This window comes from Galeopterus variegatus, unplaced genomic scaffold (genome assembly GCF_000696425.1).
Source record: "Galeopterus variegatus unplaced genomic scaffold, G_variegatus-3.0.2 Scaffold110, whole genome shotgun sequence".
NCBI classification, from domain to species: domain Eukaryota; kingdom Metazoa; phylum Chordata; class Mammalia; order Dermoptera; family Cynocephalidae; genus Galeopterus; species Galeopterus variegatus.
The window spans coordinates 439,440-456,932 of record NW_007726221.1 but is presented as its reverse complement, the minus strand read 5'-3'; the positions used below and the strand labels follow the sequence as shown (position 1 = coordinate 456,932).

Genomic DNA, 17,493 nt, shown 5'->3' with positions numbered 1-17,493 from the left:
AAATTTGTCTACTTCTTCTATAGTTTCAAATTTCTAGGCATAAAGTTGTTCATAAACCTGTTAACTTTTTTTTTCTTTTTGGCAGCTGGAAGTACAAGGATTGAACCATGGACCTGGATGTTACCATCATCATGCTCTAACCAACTAAGCTAACCAGCCAGCCTCGTGTTATCTTTTTAATGTCTGTAGAATCTGTAATAATGTCTTTTTTCCCCCATGATATTGGTAATTTATACCTTCTTTCTTTTCTTTTTGATCAGGGATTGATAAATTTTATTAATCTTTTCAAAGAACTGACTTTCGGCTTTGCTGATCTCATTGTACATTTGTTTTCCATTTCCTAAAATCTGTTCTTGTCTTTATTATTTCCTTCACTTCCAGTTTCTTTGGGTTTAATTTACTATTATTCTGTAATTTTTGAGATGTATACCTAGAAAACTGATTTTCGGACTATTTATTTTCTAATATGTGAATATAAGTCTATAAATTTTTCTCAAAACATGGCCTTAGAGTCATCCCACAAGCTTTGATGTACCATTTTTAAATGATTTTATTTTCTATTTCTAATTATTATATTATTTCTAATACCTAAAATGATATTATTTTCTATTTTCTAATTATGTCTTCTTCTTTGACTCTGGTTTAGTAATGAATTGCTTCATTTCCAAATATTTGGGAATTTCTAGTTTTACATTAATTCTGCTGGGTTCAAACTCTATATGCTTTCAATACTTTGAAATTTTAGGTAATTGCTTTATGACCCAGAACACAGATAATTCTGGTAAATGTTTCATGTGCACTTTGGAAATAAAACATATATTGCAATTGCTGGGTGCAGTGTTATGTATAACTCAGGTAGAGCTTGTTAACCATATTGTTCAATTCTCCTACATCTTTACTGATTTATTTGTCTACACGCTCTTTAAGATTTTGGAAGAATGTTAAAATATCCTACATGTTTGCTATTGTTTCTGTTTTCCTTCTGGTCTTGTAAAATTTTGCTTATACATTTTGAGGCTAGGTTGTTTGTGTATATAGCTTTTAAATAGTTATATCTTTTGGATGGATTTTCTTACTTTTCATCAGTAGGAAAAGTCCTTTTCCTTTCTGTCCATTTAGTAATACTTCTTGCCATAAAGCCTACTTTCTCTGATATTAGTATAGCCACACCAATTGTCTTTTGGTTAATATTTGTCTGCTATATCTTTTTTTTTTTTTTTTTTTAAAGATGACCGGTAAGGGGATCTTAACCCTTGACTTGGTGTTGTCAGCACCACACTCACCCAGTGAGCTAACCGGCCATCCCTATATGGGATCCAAACCCGTGGCCTTGGTGTTATCAGCACCGCACTCTCCCGAGTGAGCCACAGGCAGGCCCTGATCCTCCTCTCTTAATTGGAGTATTTAGTCCATTTACATTTCATACAATTACTGATAAATTTGGATTTAAATCTACCATCTTATTATTTATTTTCTATTTGTAGCACCAGTCATGTTCTTTTCTGTCCTTTTCTTGCCTTTTATTAAATCAAGAACTTTTGTAAAATTCCATTTCTCCCTCTATTAGCTTTTTACTTTTATATTACTTTACTATTTGATTAATGATTACCCCAGAGATTAGAACAGGTATCCTTGAATTATTAAAGTTGTCATATAAATTACCACTTATATACTTCCAAGACAATCCAAGGATTTTAGAACACTTGAATTCCACTCACACCTCCCACTTTTGGGGTACAGTTGTCATGCCTTTAATTTTACATATATTTAAAATATCATACTATATTATTACTATGATTATTTTATATAGTTAATATTAATTTATATTTCTCCACAAATTTACCCTTACTGTTGCTTTTCATTCCTTCCTGCATTTCTATGCTTCCATATGGCATCATATTCTTCTAACTAAAAAATAAAATCTTTTGGTGCAGGTCTTCTGGTGATGAGTTATCTCAGTTTTTGTTTTTCTGAGAATGTCTTCATTTCATCTTCATTTCTGAAGAATATTTTCACTAGGTTAAGAATTGTGGATTGAAAGTTATTTTCTTTCATCATTTTGAGGCTTCCATTTGAAAATTTTCTAGCTTCTATCATTTCTGTTAGAAAGGAGTGGGTCTTTTTCTCTAGATACTTTAAGATTTTTTTCTTTTTCTTTGGTTGACAGCAGAATTTTATAACAATGTGCTTAGGTATGGTTTTCTTTTATTTTATTCTGCTTGGGGTTGTTAATGCTTTACTCTATGGCTTGATGTCTTTATTGCTTTTGGATCATTCACATCCATTATCTCTTCAAATACCGCTTCTGTTCCACTCTCTCTCTCTCCTCTCTTTCTGGGACTTCAATTACACAATAGACCTGTTTACTATGCCCTATATTTTTAAACACTCTTTTCTGTATGTTTCCATCTTTTTTCTCTTTATGCTTTAGCCTGGATAATTTCTACTGATCTGCTAGTATTCCCTTCATCTGTGTCTAATCTGCCATTAAGTTCTTCTATTGTGTACTTAATTTCAGTTCTAGAATTTTCATATTTTGGCAGATTGCCAGAACAGGAACTCTCCCCAATACACACATAGTTTTAATGCTTTATTTTATTATTATTATTTTTTTTTTCCTTTTTGTCTTTTTTCGTGACCGGCAACGGATCGCAACCCTCAGTGTCACTCCCGTACCGGACCGGGACCGGCCACGGGATCGCAACCCTCGGTGTTGCTCCCGCCCCTCGCTCAGCCAGTGAGCGGCCGGTCTGTATGTGGGATCCGAACCCTCGGCGGGAGCTCCACCGCGCTTCCCAAGCAGCGCACTATAGCAGTGCGCCGCCAGGCTGGCCCTTAATGCTTTATTTTGAAATAATATTAGATTTACTAAAGCTGCAAAAATAATCCAGAGAGTTCCTATATACTCTTCACTCAGCTTCCCCTTATGTTAACACCTCACATAACAAAACAACAATCAAAACTAGGAAATTAGGCTTGGTACAATATATTAACTAAACCACAGAATTTATTCAGACTTTTCCAGTTTTTCCACCAACATTCTTTTTCTGTTCCAAGACCCAATTCAGAGTCTGAAAATGCATTAGGCTGTCATGTCTCTTCAGTCCCCTCCAATCTGTGACAGTTTCTCAGGCTTTCCTTGTTGCTCATAACTTTGAGACGTTTTAAAGAGTATTGGCCAGTTATTTTGTAGCAAGTCCTCTAGAATGTCCTTGAATTTGGGTCTGTCTGATGTTTTCTCATGATTAGATTGAGGTTATACATTACTGGGAAGTGTATCACAGAGGTCATATGTTCTTCTCAGTAAGTCATATCGGGGGTATGGTGTTGATGTGTCTGGGGGAGACTATGCAATTATGTGTTTCTGCTTAAACTTTTAGCCACTAATTTTAGCATCCATTGGTATATCTTGCCTACAGAAATTTATTAGTGTGGTATTTAACAGTGATTTTTAAATTTCTCTCATTATTTCCACATTATTAATTAGAATTATTCCATAAAAAACAGTTGTCCTCCCCCATTAATTTATTTATTCATATATTTACTTATATCAGTATAGACTCATGGATATTTATTTTATTGTTTGTGTTATAATCTAATACTATCTGTATTAGTCCGTTTTGTGTTGCTATAACAGAAATACCTGAGACTGGGTAATTTATAAAGAACAGAGGTTTATTTGGCTTATGATTCTGAGACAGCTGCATCTTGCATGGCCTCAGGCTGCTTCTACTCATGGGAGAAAGTGGCAGGCAGCCAGCGGGTACAAGCAGATCACAGGGTGACACAAAGCAAGAGAGAGAGAGAAGGTGCCAGGGTCCTTTAAACAATCAGCTCTCGTGGGAACTAATAGAGCGAGAACTCACTCACTACCCTCTCTCCCCCAGGGAGAGCATTAATCCATTCATGAGGGATCCGCCCCCATGACTCAATCAGTTTCCAACACTGCCACACTGGGGATCAAATTTCCACATGAGTTTTGGAGGGAACAACACATCCAAACTCCATCCCCATCATTATATATTTTGTAGTTTAAATTGTTCCAACTTTGTTCATTGGTGGTTCTGTGTCTTTTTGACATGTTTCCCCACGTCTACCTCCATGTCTTTCTGTTTTAGCACTTTCTTACTTTCTGGTACCACAAGATGCTCTAGATTTGTCTTATATTTTCTCCACCTGAACCCTGGAATCAACTAGTTCTACAAGGACCCCTGGTACATTTTACTAGAGAATGGTATTTAGAAACCAAGATCTGGACACTAGGTGTGCTAACTGCTGCTAGGGTGTCACTACTTCTATCCTTCTCAGTTGATACAGATAGGAAATATATGGATATGTACTAATCCATGCATTCACACACATCTGTATTTATTCCTATATCTATCCACCTGTGTATACCCACATACATACATATATATTTTAAACCATGAAACCATACTTGTACTTCCAACTACAATCCAGCACCAGAGACTTCATTCTAGCCTTCCCCCTTTCCTTATTTGTACCTTTCTGCAACAGTGAGAAACCTAATTCTCATTTTTATATACATTTAAATTTAAAAGTTTTCATCAAATAAGTTTATTTTTAAAATGATTCCCATAAGTTCCTCCCTGAAATGCACTAACTCTGTACGATTCTCTGTACACTATGGGTGGCTTCTTCTGGCCATAGGTACTCAGATTTTTAAGTGGTCATAATCATGTTGTACTCTGCTTAATTTAACATCATTTTACATATACTTCCCATATATTTAAACATTTTCCATGTTTAACAACTTTCTAAAGGAATAAAAATGTTACTAACCCATCTGTGAGCTGTCATTCATCAACTTATCAAAACACCTTGGGAAGTCATATTATTTATGTATTGTGTATGTATAAAATAGGGTATCTTTCATTTTTCTTGATTTACCTTTTCAGGGATAGGCAAGGCTGAGGAGTAGATGCACATCCAAGTATTCATGTAATTCAGTCAGCAAATATTTACTGAGGGCCTATTATATTCCAGGCACCAATAATAAAATAATACAAACCTTGAAATAATTCTTGTCTTTGTAGGGCCTATAGTCTGGTGGAGAAGATAAATAAAAAATTGTGCCATAAAACAGCAACATATGATACAAAATAAGCCTGCAATAGGGACATTTAATCCAGTCAGGGAAGGTCAGGGTGACTTTCCAACAACTAAATAAAGTCAAAGGGATGAGCAGCAGGCAAATGTGGGCGAGAAGACTGTCCTATGGCAGTCTGTGCTCACCTCATCTGCAGCCTCAGGGTCTCCAGCTGAGCACAGGCTTCCACAGCTGGAATCTTCAGCCCTGCAGATAAACACCTCCCATATGTCCTTGAGCAGCTCTCCCTTGGCCCTCTTCTACTCCCCAACTGAAATTATTTTACTCCCTTTCTCTAAGTCTTTGCCAGTTTCTCCATCATAAAGACTTTAAAACAATAAGGAAGCAGATGGTATAGGATCTGTAAAGAAACAAGATTTCTACCTCATAAACTTGTCCAATTTCATAATCTGTGAAAAACACAACTGATGGCTTAGCTAGAAACACCGGAGTGTCAGCGCAACTGTGGGAGGGGAAACGAGGGGAGAGAAAGGCTGTTAGTTTCATCCATACAATGAAATACTATGCAGTGAGTGACTAATGTAGAAATAAACACACCCAAGCCATCACAGATATTCACAATATTCCCTCTGGTGGGGATTTTTGGTTGTTGTTGAAGCAGGTTACAAAATAATTTTATAGCAGGATCCAATCTTTGTGAATATATATATAGCTACATATTTCATTTTCAATATGCATAAGAGAAACCCTGAAAGCTTAAACACCAATATGTTAACTGAATTTTTAATATGTGATGTTTTTCTTTTCAAATATTAGACTTTTCTAATTTTCCTTAATAAAAATATATTATTTATCTAATAAAGAATCGTTAATAGTTTTAGTCTCGTTAAAATTATGAACCCCTGGGGTGTAGGACCGCAAAAAAACAAAATTATGAACCCATGAAGCAACTCATTCCCTTCATAAGAATTACTGAAATATAGCCAAAAGGCACTCTCTTAAAGAAAAATCACGATTTACACTAGGTGTTTGTAATTAACCAAATTTTAAACATTGTTATTATCCAAGACATATGAATCCCATAGAAGGAGCATTGACCCAGACTGTTCAGATGTAAATAAAGGGCCAACAGCAACTCCTATTTCTCAAGACCTTAACGGGTCAGAAAAGCATAAACCCAGGACTCTGGGGCATGTCCAAAGGCCACATCAATGGTTGACCCTGAAACCCTGCTCTGTTCTGATACTGCTACCCTGCCCCCCAAAAGTCTAGGGACCTCCATAGCCAGAACAGACCCAGAACCTTCTGGGTTTTACTCTAAATGGTCAGATTTTCTGAGAGTACAAGTCATGGAAAGACATACCTCTGTTGTGGATCTACACTCCAGAATTTTCCTGTTGGTGCTGGCTTCTTTGGAGGAAAAACAAGAGACTTGCCTCCACATGGAGTGTTAGGAGGGAAAAACCGAGGGTTTTTAAGGAAGTGGTTCCGACTCTCCATTCTGGCAAGCCGAAGTCGCTCCAGTTCTCTCTGTGGCACACGTAAGTGGTTCATCCAGTTTTTATTCTTTGGTGAACTCATCTTCTTTGAAACACGAAAGGACAGAGTCAGTGACAAGCAAAGAGACTGTGTGTGTTGACTCTTGGCCAGCTGCATTGCCCACAGACACCAGTGCAAACTCTACTCTCCATTATGTGCGGATTCATCATAACTTCTTGTGTCATCTGGACTCTCCCCCTCACCACCTCCCTGTCCCCACTGGCCACACACACTGCCATGCACAGGCTTTAAAACTAACCTTGACAGTTTCTTTGGTCCTTTGTTTGGCCTTAGGAGTTGAGTCCCATGTCAGGCTATCCATAGTGTAGTCTAAATCACCTTCAGACTCAGCAAGCTTTTCCCTGCATGAAACTTTAAGCTTCTCATTCAGTTCTCTCTTTGGGATGGAACGCTTCTCACAACTAAATGTCATTTTTGAATATCCAGGCTGGGAGGTGCCTATGGCACCAAGAAAACAAGTTGAGTTACTGTACCAAGGTGAGCAGATGAACATTTCTAAGGTAACCAAATAAAGCCACCAAAGCCACAGTTAGCTTGATATCTCCTAAACTTTCACAGTTACTAAACCAGATACAAATGCTGTTCAGCATATGAATTACTCCTGCAACTTATTCTATGTATTTGAGACTTAGAACTAGAGCATTAAAATATTTTTCAGTTTTCCCACACGGTCAAGAACATGAGTAGATCACTGACACACACACATACCCCATATGTGAACATACTTTCTAAAATGCTCACGTGAGGAATCAAAGTTTCTATTAGCTTTTCACATCTATAAGACCATTCCCCAAAGGTTAAATGAAAACATTCATTGCTAACAAGAATGCAATAAATCTGGTATCACCACACATTTCTTAGTACAATGCCTGATAGATCCTCAGTACTGTACATGTTAGCTCCATCCTTATTTACCCACACAAGATAGTGAGTTTGCAACTAACTTTAAAATTCTAAGTGGCTTAGTATCCCATGACACTTGAATCAGCTGGCTCTTTCTGGCCTTACCTCCCTACACAGCTCAGGCTATCAGTGGTACCCTTTTTTCATCTGCACCCTCAATTCTCTGGATCCCGTTCCTCCTACCCCAAACACCTTCTCAGCTCTACAGTCTCAGAACTCATGAAACAGTCCCACCAACAGGCTGCTGGAGAGCTTGTCTTCTGAGCCTGGCACCACTAGGCAGTCCCTCTGCTTGGCCACAGGATCCACATGGTGACTCTTCCAAAAATCTACCTCTCTGCTTAAGCCCACAACACAGCCTCCCACACCTCATTCTCAGATCTGGCCTCCTGTATCACAGGAAACCAGTCCCAGATCACAGACACATACACACCTCTGTCTGCCTCCCTCCCCATCCTTCCCTCCATTCTCAAAGGATAAAAATCTGCTCCTTTCCTGTGTGGGAAACCCCTAGGTCCATGTTCTCACTCCATCAGGAGCTTGTTCCCTTGCTTACCTATGTCTCCATCCCTCCCTCTCTTGGTTCACTCAACCACATCACAACATTTTCAACTTTCTTGGTGTTGGGCAGCTGACATATTTCATGTGGAGGAGTTGGAACTTTTGTCTTGCAGGTAGGTGTTAGAGAGCTAGCAAGGAGATGGCTCAGATTTGACCCTCCCAATAGTCACTATCAAAATTAAAGTGGAAAAAAAAAAAAAAAAAAACCCCTGAGAACAAGGAAATGACTGCAAAGGTGGCCAGTGCAGCCCTGCTATTACAGAACTTCCCTGGAAAGACGTCAGAGGCTCTGAGACAGTACAGAAGCATTACCTTTAGGTGCAGAGCAAAATGGCACTGTGTCACTGTAGTAATCTTCTGGGCAGATCAAATGATGTTTCTGTAGCAAATTGCTGTCTACACACCATCTGAAGACAGTCTTCACTACATGGAAGGAAATGAAGACAAAGGTGTTTCAAGACAGACCAATGCTGAAGAACCTGCACCCAAACTTTCTTCATCCTTTCAGCTTAAACAATCTACCAAAATTCCTTCTCAGAATCTTGTGATGCTGAGATTTCAAGACACTAATCAGCAAGTATTTATGAGCCACTTAAAACATGGCAATTGGGCAAAGCTGTGTTGTGGTATCATTTGAGCTAAAATATTGTTATGCACAGAGAGGTCTATAACAAAACAGAATTAAGATAAGTATGATAGATGAATAAATGACCCCAATTCTTCACCCTTCTCTGTATCCACGTCCTAGCCATGTGACTTTGTGATTCCTGCTACTAGAAACGGAGTACACTTCTTCACCCTTGACTCTGGCCATGGGATGTGCCTTGGCCAATGAGATGTTGGCAGGGGTTTGAAATGTGCTCGTGCAGCTGACCCTTTCCTCTTGTGCCTTTGCCATCGTCATAAGGAGAACTAACCTGGCCCTTCATCGTGGACCTCAGCATTAATCCACATGGAGCAGACCTGAGCTCAACCTACAGCAAGGAGCCAAGCTCAGCTGGACCCACAGCCAGAAGCCAGTCCAGCCAGCCAAGCCCAGCTAGATCAGCCAGCCTCTCACTGACCCACAGACACATGAGAGAGAACATCTCATTTAATAGAGTGGGGAGTTGACAATTAATGTCTATGGTTGGTGAGCCAAGAAATGGTAGTAAAGACATATTATTTATATAACATATAAATAACATATTATTTAGAAGTACCCAGAAGAATTAAAACTAGAAATGGCTACCTTTGGCAAGGGGACTGAGGTTGGGAGATGTGAGGTGGAAGCAGGCTCCTTTTAAAAATAAACTTTATTACTTAGAGTAGTTATAAGTCCATGGCAAAATTGAGAAGGCACAGAGGTTTCCCATGTACACTCCTGTCCCCACATATGCGCAGCCTCCCCGTTATCAACGTCCTTCACCAGAGTGTACCTTTGTTACAACTGATGAACCTTCGCTGACACATCATCCAAAGTCCATGTTTTACATTAGGATTCACTCTTGGTGTTGTACATTCTATGTGTTTATGTTTGGACAAGTTTAAAATGACATGTAAAGGCATAAGCTTTTTATACTTCATTAGAAGTTCTTCTGGGCCAGCCCGGTGGCACACTGGAGAGTGCGCCGTCCCGCCGAGGGTTCGGATCCCATGTGGAGACCGGTTCCCGCTCACTGGCTGAGCGCGGTGTGGGCGCAACACCGGGGGTTGCGATCCCGTTGCCGGTCAGTAAAAAAGACAAAAAAAAAAAAAAAAAGAAGTTCTTCTAAATGATATGATTTTTAAAAACCATGTATATTTATTACTTTGATAAAAATTAGGGAATAAATAGGGTGAATGGAAGAAAGACTTGGAAGTTTTCAAATTTTGTTGCTTGCTCCATTAACCAACATTATCTTTAAACAGGGCACCTTTAAGTGGTCTTTCCCTTTGGAGGTCCCCCATAACCAAGGATATAGGTAAGACAAGTGAAGAATATGTGTTTCCCCCATGATATATGTTAATTGAGGATTTTGAGGTTTGGCCTAGTTACTGTAATAGTCAGGGTTCAATCAGGAAAACAGAAACCACCCTTTGTATATCAAATATGAAGGGTTTTAACATGGGGGATTACAGACTGACGGGGGAAAGCCATGATTAACAACTTCAGCCAGCAGCACTGAAGCAGGGGTTTCTCAAGAAGTTATGTGGAAGTTGCTTTGAAATTCACAGCCACTCAATCATCTGCCTGTTACTGCTTCTTGAGAACAATGGCCTCTCCTTCGGAAACCCACCAAGGGCCTCTCATCAGCTGACCTATCCTGGAATCCCAGGAAGAGGTGCATGCTGAGAAATGTAGCCCCTGGCCTCTCCTTGGCAATGGAGACCTCAGCAGGGAGTGGCATCAAAGCTAAATTGACACAATCCAGCCCAGTTCCCAAGGACTGTGGTGATGGCCTATTTGAAATATCAAAAGGTAACAGAAGACTTCCATACAAAGGGCAAAGGCCATGTGACAGGAGTTGTTTCTTCTCTCTTCTGATACCATTCTCTCCACATTCCTCCCCCAGGGTGTGGGTGGTTGGGTGCTGTGCCTGTAGGAGCGGGTGGCAGTTTCTTTGCCAGATCTGTGGAAAGTTTCTGTCCATGTCAGGCCTGGCCATATACCTACCAGGTGAGCCCTGGAAAACCCTGCACGGGCCTTGTGAACATCTTCCTCCATCTGGGAAGGGTGGGCTTCCTACACTGACCCCATGGCTCCTGAGCATGGCTCTGCAAGGGACTGGCTGTTCCATCCTCCAAAGGATAAGGTGGACAAGTTACCAGCAAGGGATGGGCATGAAAGCACGGACGCTCTGCAGAATTCTGACCTTTATCCCCCTGTCTGGAGAATGTACCCGTTTTCTACCTTGTATTAGCAAACAGTAAAAGTTTGCTTCTGTGCCTCAAATAAGAAAAGCTTTAGAGGAATGACCTCACCCCCACTTATTTAAGTTATAAAAAAGGTTCTTGGGTCACCTCACCCTACCCTGAGAAGCAGGAAATATGGTCTCTACTTCTGCCACTTCTGAAATAAGAGAAAGACACATTACCAGCAGAAGCCAGAGAAACCAGGGCAGATAATGTCTGATTATTTTGGGTAATAAGTAAAATGAATGTCATTGTAAAACTCTCGACTGATGTCTGATTGATCTTGAAAGTGATCAGCACCATCTTTGATGTGACCGGCGCCATTTTACAACACACTCAGCACAAAATGGCCACCAGCCTTTCCCTTACGAAAAACCTCATTTGTGAGAATAGAAACTCCTCCACACCAGCACCAAACCCCTCTCTGATTATGTCAGCCTTTCTTACAGCCTATATAAACCCTTCCACCCTGACGCTGGTTGCTGCTCTCCATTTTGAATGCAGCCTGGCACATTCTTTTTCTTTAATAAAGCTTGATTGGTAGTTTCAGCTCACTTTCTTTCAATGTTTGTCTCCCAGTTCTCAGTGTTTTATTTCAGTTTCATTAAAAAAAACCAAATAGTTAATTATTAAATCTCCCCTGACATCTAGCCCCCCAAGAAAATCTCACCAAAGACAGGGACAGCATCTGACTCCCATGGCTAGGGGACATCAGGCAACCATTAAAGCCTCCTAATCTGCCATCAATAATCTCTGCCCAAATGCACATGATCTGATGCTCAAAGGGCCACAGTTGAGGGAGGTGGCAGCTACACTCTGCTGTGGTGCAGGGGAAAAAGGTAGAGAGATGGACTCTACACTTGAGTGTTCACTGTCTAACAGGACCTGAGCCTCAAAGGTGGCAGGCCTGACAAAGGATAGGGTTTCTAGCACTCAGAGCCACACCCTAAGGGAAGTCATCAATGCCCCTGCAACACTGGACACTGTGCTTGGTCAACAATCCTTCCCCCTCCTCCTGACAGAAGAAAGAGATAGGCTTTGATAGCAGACACACCCAAGTTCAAATCTAGGTCCCACCCCTTCTGAGCTGCAAGTCCTTGGGAAAGTGATTTGATCTAAGTTTAGTTACTGCACCCATAGAATAGAGAAAAAAATCCTACCTCACAGTGTTGTTGGAAGGATTCAGTGGGGTAACCTATGCAGAGGTCTTACATAGAATCTGGTCCCCAGCAGGGTAAATGCCTTTCTAAAGCACCCTATCTTCCACTTTTCTCTCCCTTCTGATCCATCCCTCTAGGCCACAGATGTGACAGGTTTCTCAACCCTAAACGCACTGCCCTTTCTGCCTACTACACTAGAAAATGGTGGTTTAGATCAAAGTCTTTGTGGGCGTGGGTGGGTGGGGGATAAAAGGAACCAGGGCTTCTTGAAGAAATGGCTGATTCTAGCTCTGGGGCTAGAAATACAACAGATGAGCTTGGAACATCTCACCATTCCAGAAAGTAAGGAAGTTATCAAAGACAATTAACTGTCAAAAGTGTCAGGAGTCAACCTGAAAAGGCTCTCACTGGCCAAAAATGGCACAATTTGAGCATCACTAAAGATAATAAATATAGTTATAGTTATGAAATCCATGAGTTCATAATAATCCTAAAACAACCAAACAAACAACCTCATTAGTCACGTTTGGAAGATGCTAGGGGAACCAACTCATTATTTTAAAGACTGGTAAATAAAGTGAAAGAATTAATCCTGCCCATTCCTTGGGGTAATCAAAACAGTTGCTGAAAAGTTTCTCTTTATGTATTTCAGCTGACAAATAAAAAAGGAATGATAGAATTATCATCGCCATGAGCATTTCATTATAATTTATAACTCTAATAAGATAAAAAGGCTGCCAGCATCACAAAAAAAGAGACAACTAAATACCATGTACCTCTTGAAGGAAGCGCACAGCACCACTTATGAGTGGTCACCGCTGTCCCCCCCCAACATTGAACCTAAACCTCATAAAGTCTCTAGAACTAATTACTGATTCACAGGAAACACAGGGGTCATAAGAACAGGTTAAATGACACCACAATGCTGAAATCAGTAAAATCCAGACTATGGACAAGTCCATGGGAAAAACACACCAACTTCTTCAACAAATAAATTGATTAAAGAAAATATCACCATACAGGTAGTCAATTTTTAAAAAAGAGTTTTCAGTGAATCCTAGTGGTTTGGTGATGGAGCTTTAATGAGATATTGGTGTAATCTGAAAATACTTCTCAACAAGATACTAATCAATTATAAATCAATTTAGAGAATTTAATGTGCAGAACCCTGGCAGATACCAACCTGCCTAGGTGATGGAGGTTAGCATCACCTGTACCTCCTAATGTGCCACATTAAGACAAATGCAGCATAATTTCTGTGGTGTTTGCTACCCAGAAGGCATGGCCTGAACCTGATCATGGGGAAACATCAGACAGAACCAGAGAGAAAGGCCTGTCAAGGCCAATGAGAGCATGAAAGACAAGAAAAGATCAAGGACTTGTTCCAAAAGAAGGAGTCTAAAAAAGAGATGCAACAATTACATGTGACATGGCTTCCTGGACAGGATCCTGAGCCAGAGAGGAGAAAGAACCACACTGGGACAGCTGGTGAAATCTGAATGGGGCCTCTGGGTAGGAGGTTAGTGTTGCACCAATGCAAACCAGGAGGTTTGGAGGTTGGTATGCTGCCTGTGTAGGAGAGTGTCCCTGTTTTGGAGACATGCACACTGGAGTGTTTTGAAGCAATGAAACATCATGTCAGCAACTTGCTCTCTAAATGTTTAGAAAACAGACCAGAGAGTGAGCAAGGGAGCAAATGCAGTAAAATATCAACAGCTGGGGAATCCAGGGCTGGCATATGGGAGTTCTTTATACACACCTGGAGGCAACTTGACGAGGGCCTCATTGACTTGTACTCTGGCCTGGTTCATGGTCCGCTCCTTTTCTGCAAGGGCGCGTGCGCGGGCCTGAATGATATGTCTCTCCAACATTTCAACCTCATCCAGCCGCTGCTTATAGAGCTCCCGAATCTGGCAAGTGGATGGTCAAATGCACAGAAATATGGTGAGATTACATGCTTTCCTCAGCCCCACCCCGGCATAAAGGCTTACAGTGAAGAGCAGAAGAATGGTCAGAAAACTATCGTGTCCATCTTGTCCAACAAAAAGATGTGAAAACCGAGACCCATAGAGGGAGATGACTTAAAGTTTTCATAGTAAGGTCAGTAACAGAGAAAGCTTCGTAGCCTGTCTCCTGGTTTCACAGCAAAGAGGGCTGCCATCCAAACTGTGAAATACCAAATACAAGTTAGCACACTACCTGTGGTGCCATCCGGACCCCTGTTCAAGGAAGAACTTGCTCCCTAGCTACAGGGCCTGTAGCCAGCAGACAGCCTCCAGCTGTCAGCCCCTTCAGAGTGGCCTGGGGAAGATCAGCAGCCACCAAGGTTGTTTGGGGGAGAACTCAGATCAGGACAGACAGTCGTACTGGATGGTGATTATTGCTTCTCTCAATTCTCCTCTCAAAGAATTTTTGTCCTGCACAAACAGTCATATGGCATTGAAATCCAGAGACAAATAAGAAGAAAAGCAAAGAAGAGGATAAAGGAAAGAGAAAGTAAAATTGGTATAATAACAGAAGCATCACAGAGGTGGAATAACAGATGCCTGCTCTTTTCAAAGTTTATTTTTTTGTAATTACAAAATTAATTCATGTGCATTGCAGAAGTTCAGACAATATAGAATATGCAAAGAAAAAGGTAAATCCCCCCCAAGAGCACTATTAACATTTTGATATAAAACTTCAGCTTTTTTATGTATATATATTATTAAAAAATGAAATTATCCTAACATTGTTCTGTGACTTTTTTGCTAAATTAATAAATGGAAGGCAGCTGTCTATGTCTACAATATAGGTGTAATTCATTCTTTTTAACAACTTCATAGTATTCCATAGTGTGAATATACCATAATTTATAAATTCAACCTATCTTTGCATAGTTGTATTTCTATAGGATCACTTTTTAAACTTTTCAGGATCCTGAAATTATTACAATGAACATGCATTACTATTATCTTCAGAAAAATTTAAAGCTTTTTATTTGTTAAAGGGATCACTCTTTGTCAGCTCAGACCCTGGTATAGTGGCCACTCGTGGGAGAGATATTAAGGAGATAGAATCTAATGAACGGGGTGACCGGTTTATAGCTTTAATGATCCACATAGTCTGGCTCACGTGAATGACAGAGATGAGTCAGAAGTTCAAGGGCAAGTTCTGGCATGGGTTGGCCAAAGTCTTAGCAGAGTGAATGTGGTGGCCAGGAAGAACAGAGCAGGGGGTCCTGTCCAGGAGTCCTGGCTGGATTTCAGGAAGCCTATATAATCCATGGAGGGGATGAGGCTAGTCCCATCAGCCTCTCGCCTATTCTATACTCATTTTGGTAATGTCTATCATTGTTTAAATCTATCAGTTAGATTGTAGGTTATAGAAGACAGGTTGTGTGGCCTGTGAGCATGTGTGGGAGTACACGTTTTATTCATGGCTGAATCCCCACTGTCCAGAACAGAGCCTGGCACATAGTAGACACAATAAACGTGTTGAATGAAAGAATGAATGGAGCTGCGGGTGGGATGCACGTCGCTTAAGGGACAGGTACAGGATGGACAGAACGGAGTGAAGAAAGAGAAAGATCTGAGAGGCGGGAAGCACACCGGGGTAAGGGTGTGGGGTGAGAGGAGTGCCCTCAAGTCCTTAGTAGTGTGGTCAGCAGGGGCAGAGAGCACAAAGGACCAGTCAGCTGGTTTCCTGCTTGCAGAGATGAGGAAGCAGAGTCGCTGTTCCAGAGACTGGGCATGCGTCCTAAAATCTGGGCATGAACGCCTCAGTCAAGATTGTGGTTTGGGATACAAGGGTACCCCAAAGAGGAGTGACTTTTGACTTTATCATCTCCAGGGAACAACTATTCGGCTGTCTGCACCAGTCGTTGCATTTATATATGCAATATATAATGTGTGTACGTGTACACAGAAATATAGATAGGCGCTACAGATATACGCCCTATATGTGTAGTATGTGTGTATCTGCATACGTGTGTGTATAGACACGAGTGTCCTTCCACTGGGATGTCGGACCCACTGCGGCACGGACCTGGTCTGCTCTTTCCCAGCTGCATCCCCAGTGCCGGGAACAGCGCCTGGCCCCCGTCAGGGCTGACACGTGAGCGCCGGGTCCCGCGCGGGGCGCCGGAGCCGCGTTACCTGCTGCAGCTCGTCCACGAACTTCTCGTGGCGCACATCCTCGCTGCCGCGGGCCTTGACCAAGCTCGCGCCCACGTCCTCGCCGATCACCTCGGCCGTGTACAAGTTGCGGAAGACGCCGGTGAGCAAGTGCGAGATGTCTTGGGTGCGCAGAGAGGAGGGGCGCAGACGCAGCAGCCGTGGCTCGGGCTGCGGCGCGACCGCCAGCTGCGTGCGGCGGCGGGGCTGGGTCGCCAAGCCGTAGTGGAAGTCCTCGGAGTAGGCGAGAGAGTACGCCACCGCAGACTTCCTGTGGGGCTGGCTGGACCCGGCCGGACGCGAGCTTGGCGTCCACGCTGTCCCCGGGAGCTCGTAGCTCTCGGACTCTACCGACCTCCGCTCTTCAGGGCTCCTGGTCTCCATGGCAACTGAGACGCCGCTAACTCTTTGCCGCACTTCTGCTTCCGGCCTCGCCCCTTCCGCCTCGCTCCCTCCCCCAGCCTTGGATAGCGTCACCAGTGTCGTCATCATAAACATTCACATCCTCAGGATCAGCCTTTTTAAGGTGATCTTATTAAGTGTGAGGCACCGATGGAGAAAGGGTTAATTGACACAGCCAGGCCACTGTGATTGCAAAACCTTGTGCCTAACTACCTTCATCCCTCCATTCTTTAATTTGTTCAGCAACTGTTCATTCACCCATTTAATTTTTTTTTTTTTTTAAAGAAAAAAATTAACCCTTGACTTGGTATTGTCAGCACCACGCTCTCTGAAGTGAGCCACGGGCCGGCCCTCACTTGTTTAATATTTATTGTATAAAAATTCTGTTTCAGGTCTGTGCTGGGAGCCGAAGATAACAAAGGAAGAAAGATGCTGCTTCTGCCCTCGTGGAGCGCACAGTCGTGTGTGCGTGTGTGCGTGTGTGTGTGTGTGTGAGATGAGGGTGGTGGGTGGTAAAACAACTGCAGTTTAGTGGGTCAAGGCCAGGGTGGAGATGAATGTTGGTTGTCATAGAACCACAGAGGAGGACAGGAAGTTAGTCTGTAGAGTGAGTGGTGGCTTCTTGAAAGAAGTGAAAGCCAAGCAGAGATTTAAAAGAATGGATAGACTCAACATTAGTCATAGGGGAAGTGGGAATTAAAGCCACAATTCGACACCACTACACATTTAGTAGAATGGCAAAAAATAAATTACTTGAATATAAAAAGCTACCAAACAAGAGCTGGTGAGGATATGGAACAACTGGAAT

At 41.7% G+C, this 17,493-nt stretch overlaps 1 protein-coding gene across 1 annotated transcript in view; it reads right to left on the bottom strand.

Moving 5' to 3' along the window:
• The window catches only part of DLEC1 (deleted in lung and esophageal cancer 1), a 68,420-nt gene extending 51,738 nt beyond the window's left edge, over positions 1 to 16,682 (bottom strand). The window contains exons 1-6 of the mRNA XM_008586537.1: positions 16,266 to 16,682; positions 13,889 to 14,039; positions 8,408 to 8,518; positions 6,870 to 7,069; positions 6,435 to 6,655; positions 5,495 to 5,573 (exon numbers count right to left, since the gene is read on the bottom strand). Of these exons, the coding sequence (XP_008584759.1) occupies positions 5,495 to 5,573; positions 6,435 to 6,655; positions 6,870 to 7,069; positions 8,408 to 8,518; positions 13,889 to 14,039; positions 16,266 to 16,667 (1,164 nt within the window). The 5' untranslated portion in view covers positions 16,668 to 16,682. The remainder of the gene's footprint in view (positions 1 to 5,494; positions 5,574 to 6,434; positions 6,656 to 6,869; positions 7,070 to 8,407; positions 8,519 to 13,888; positions 14,040 to 16,265) is intronic.
• Positions 16,683 to 17,493: the final 811 nt, after the last annotated feature.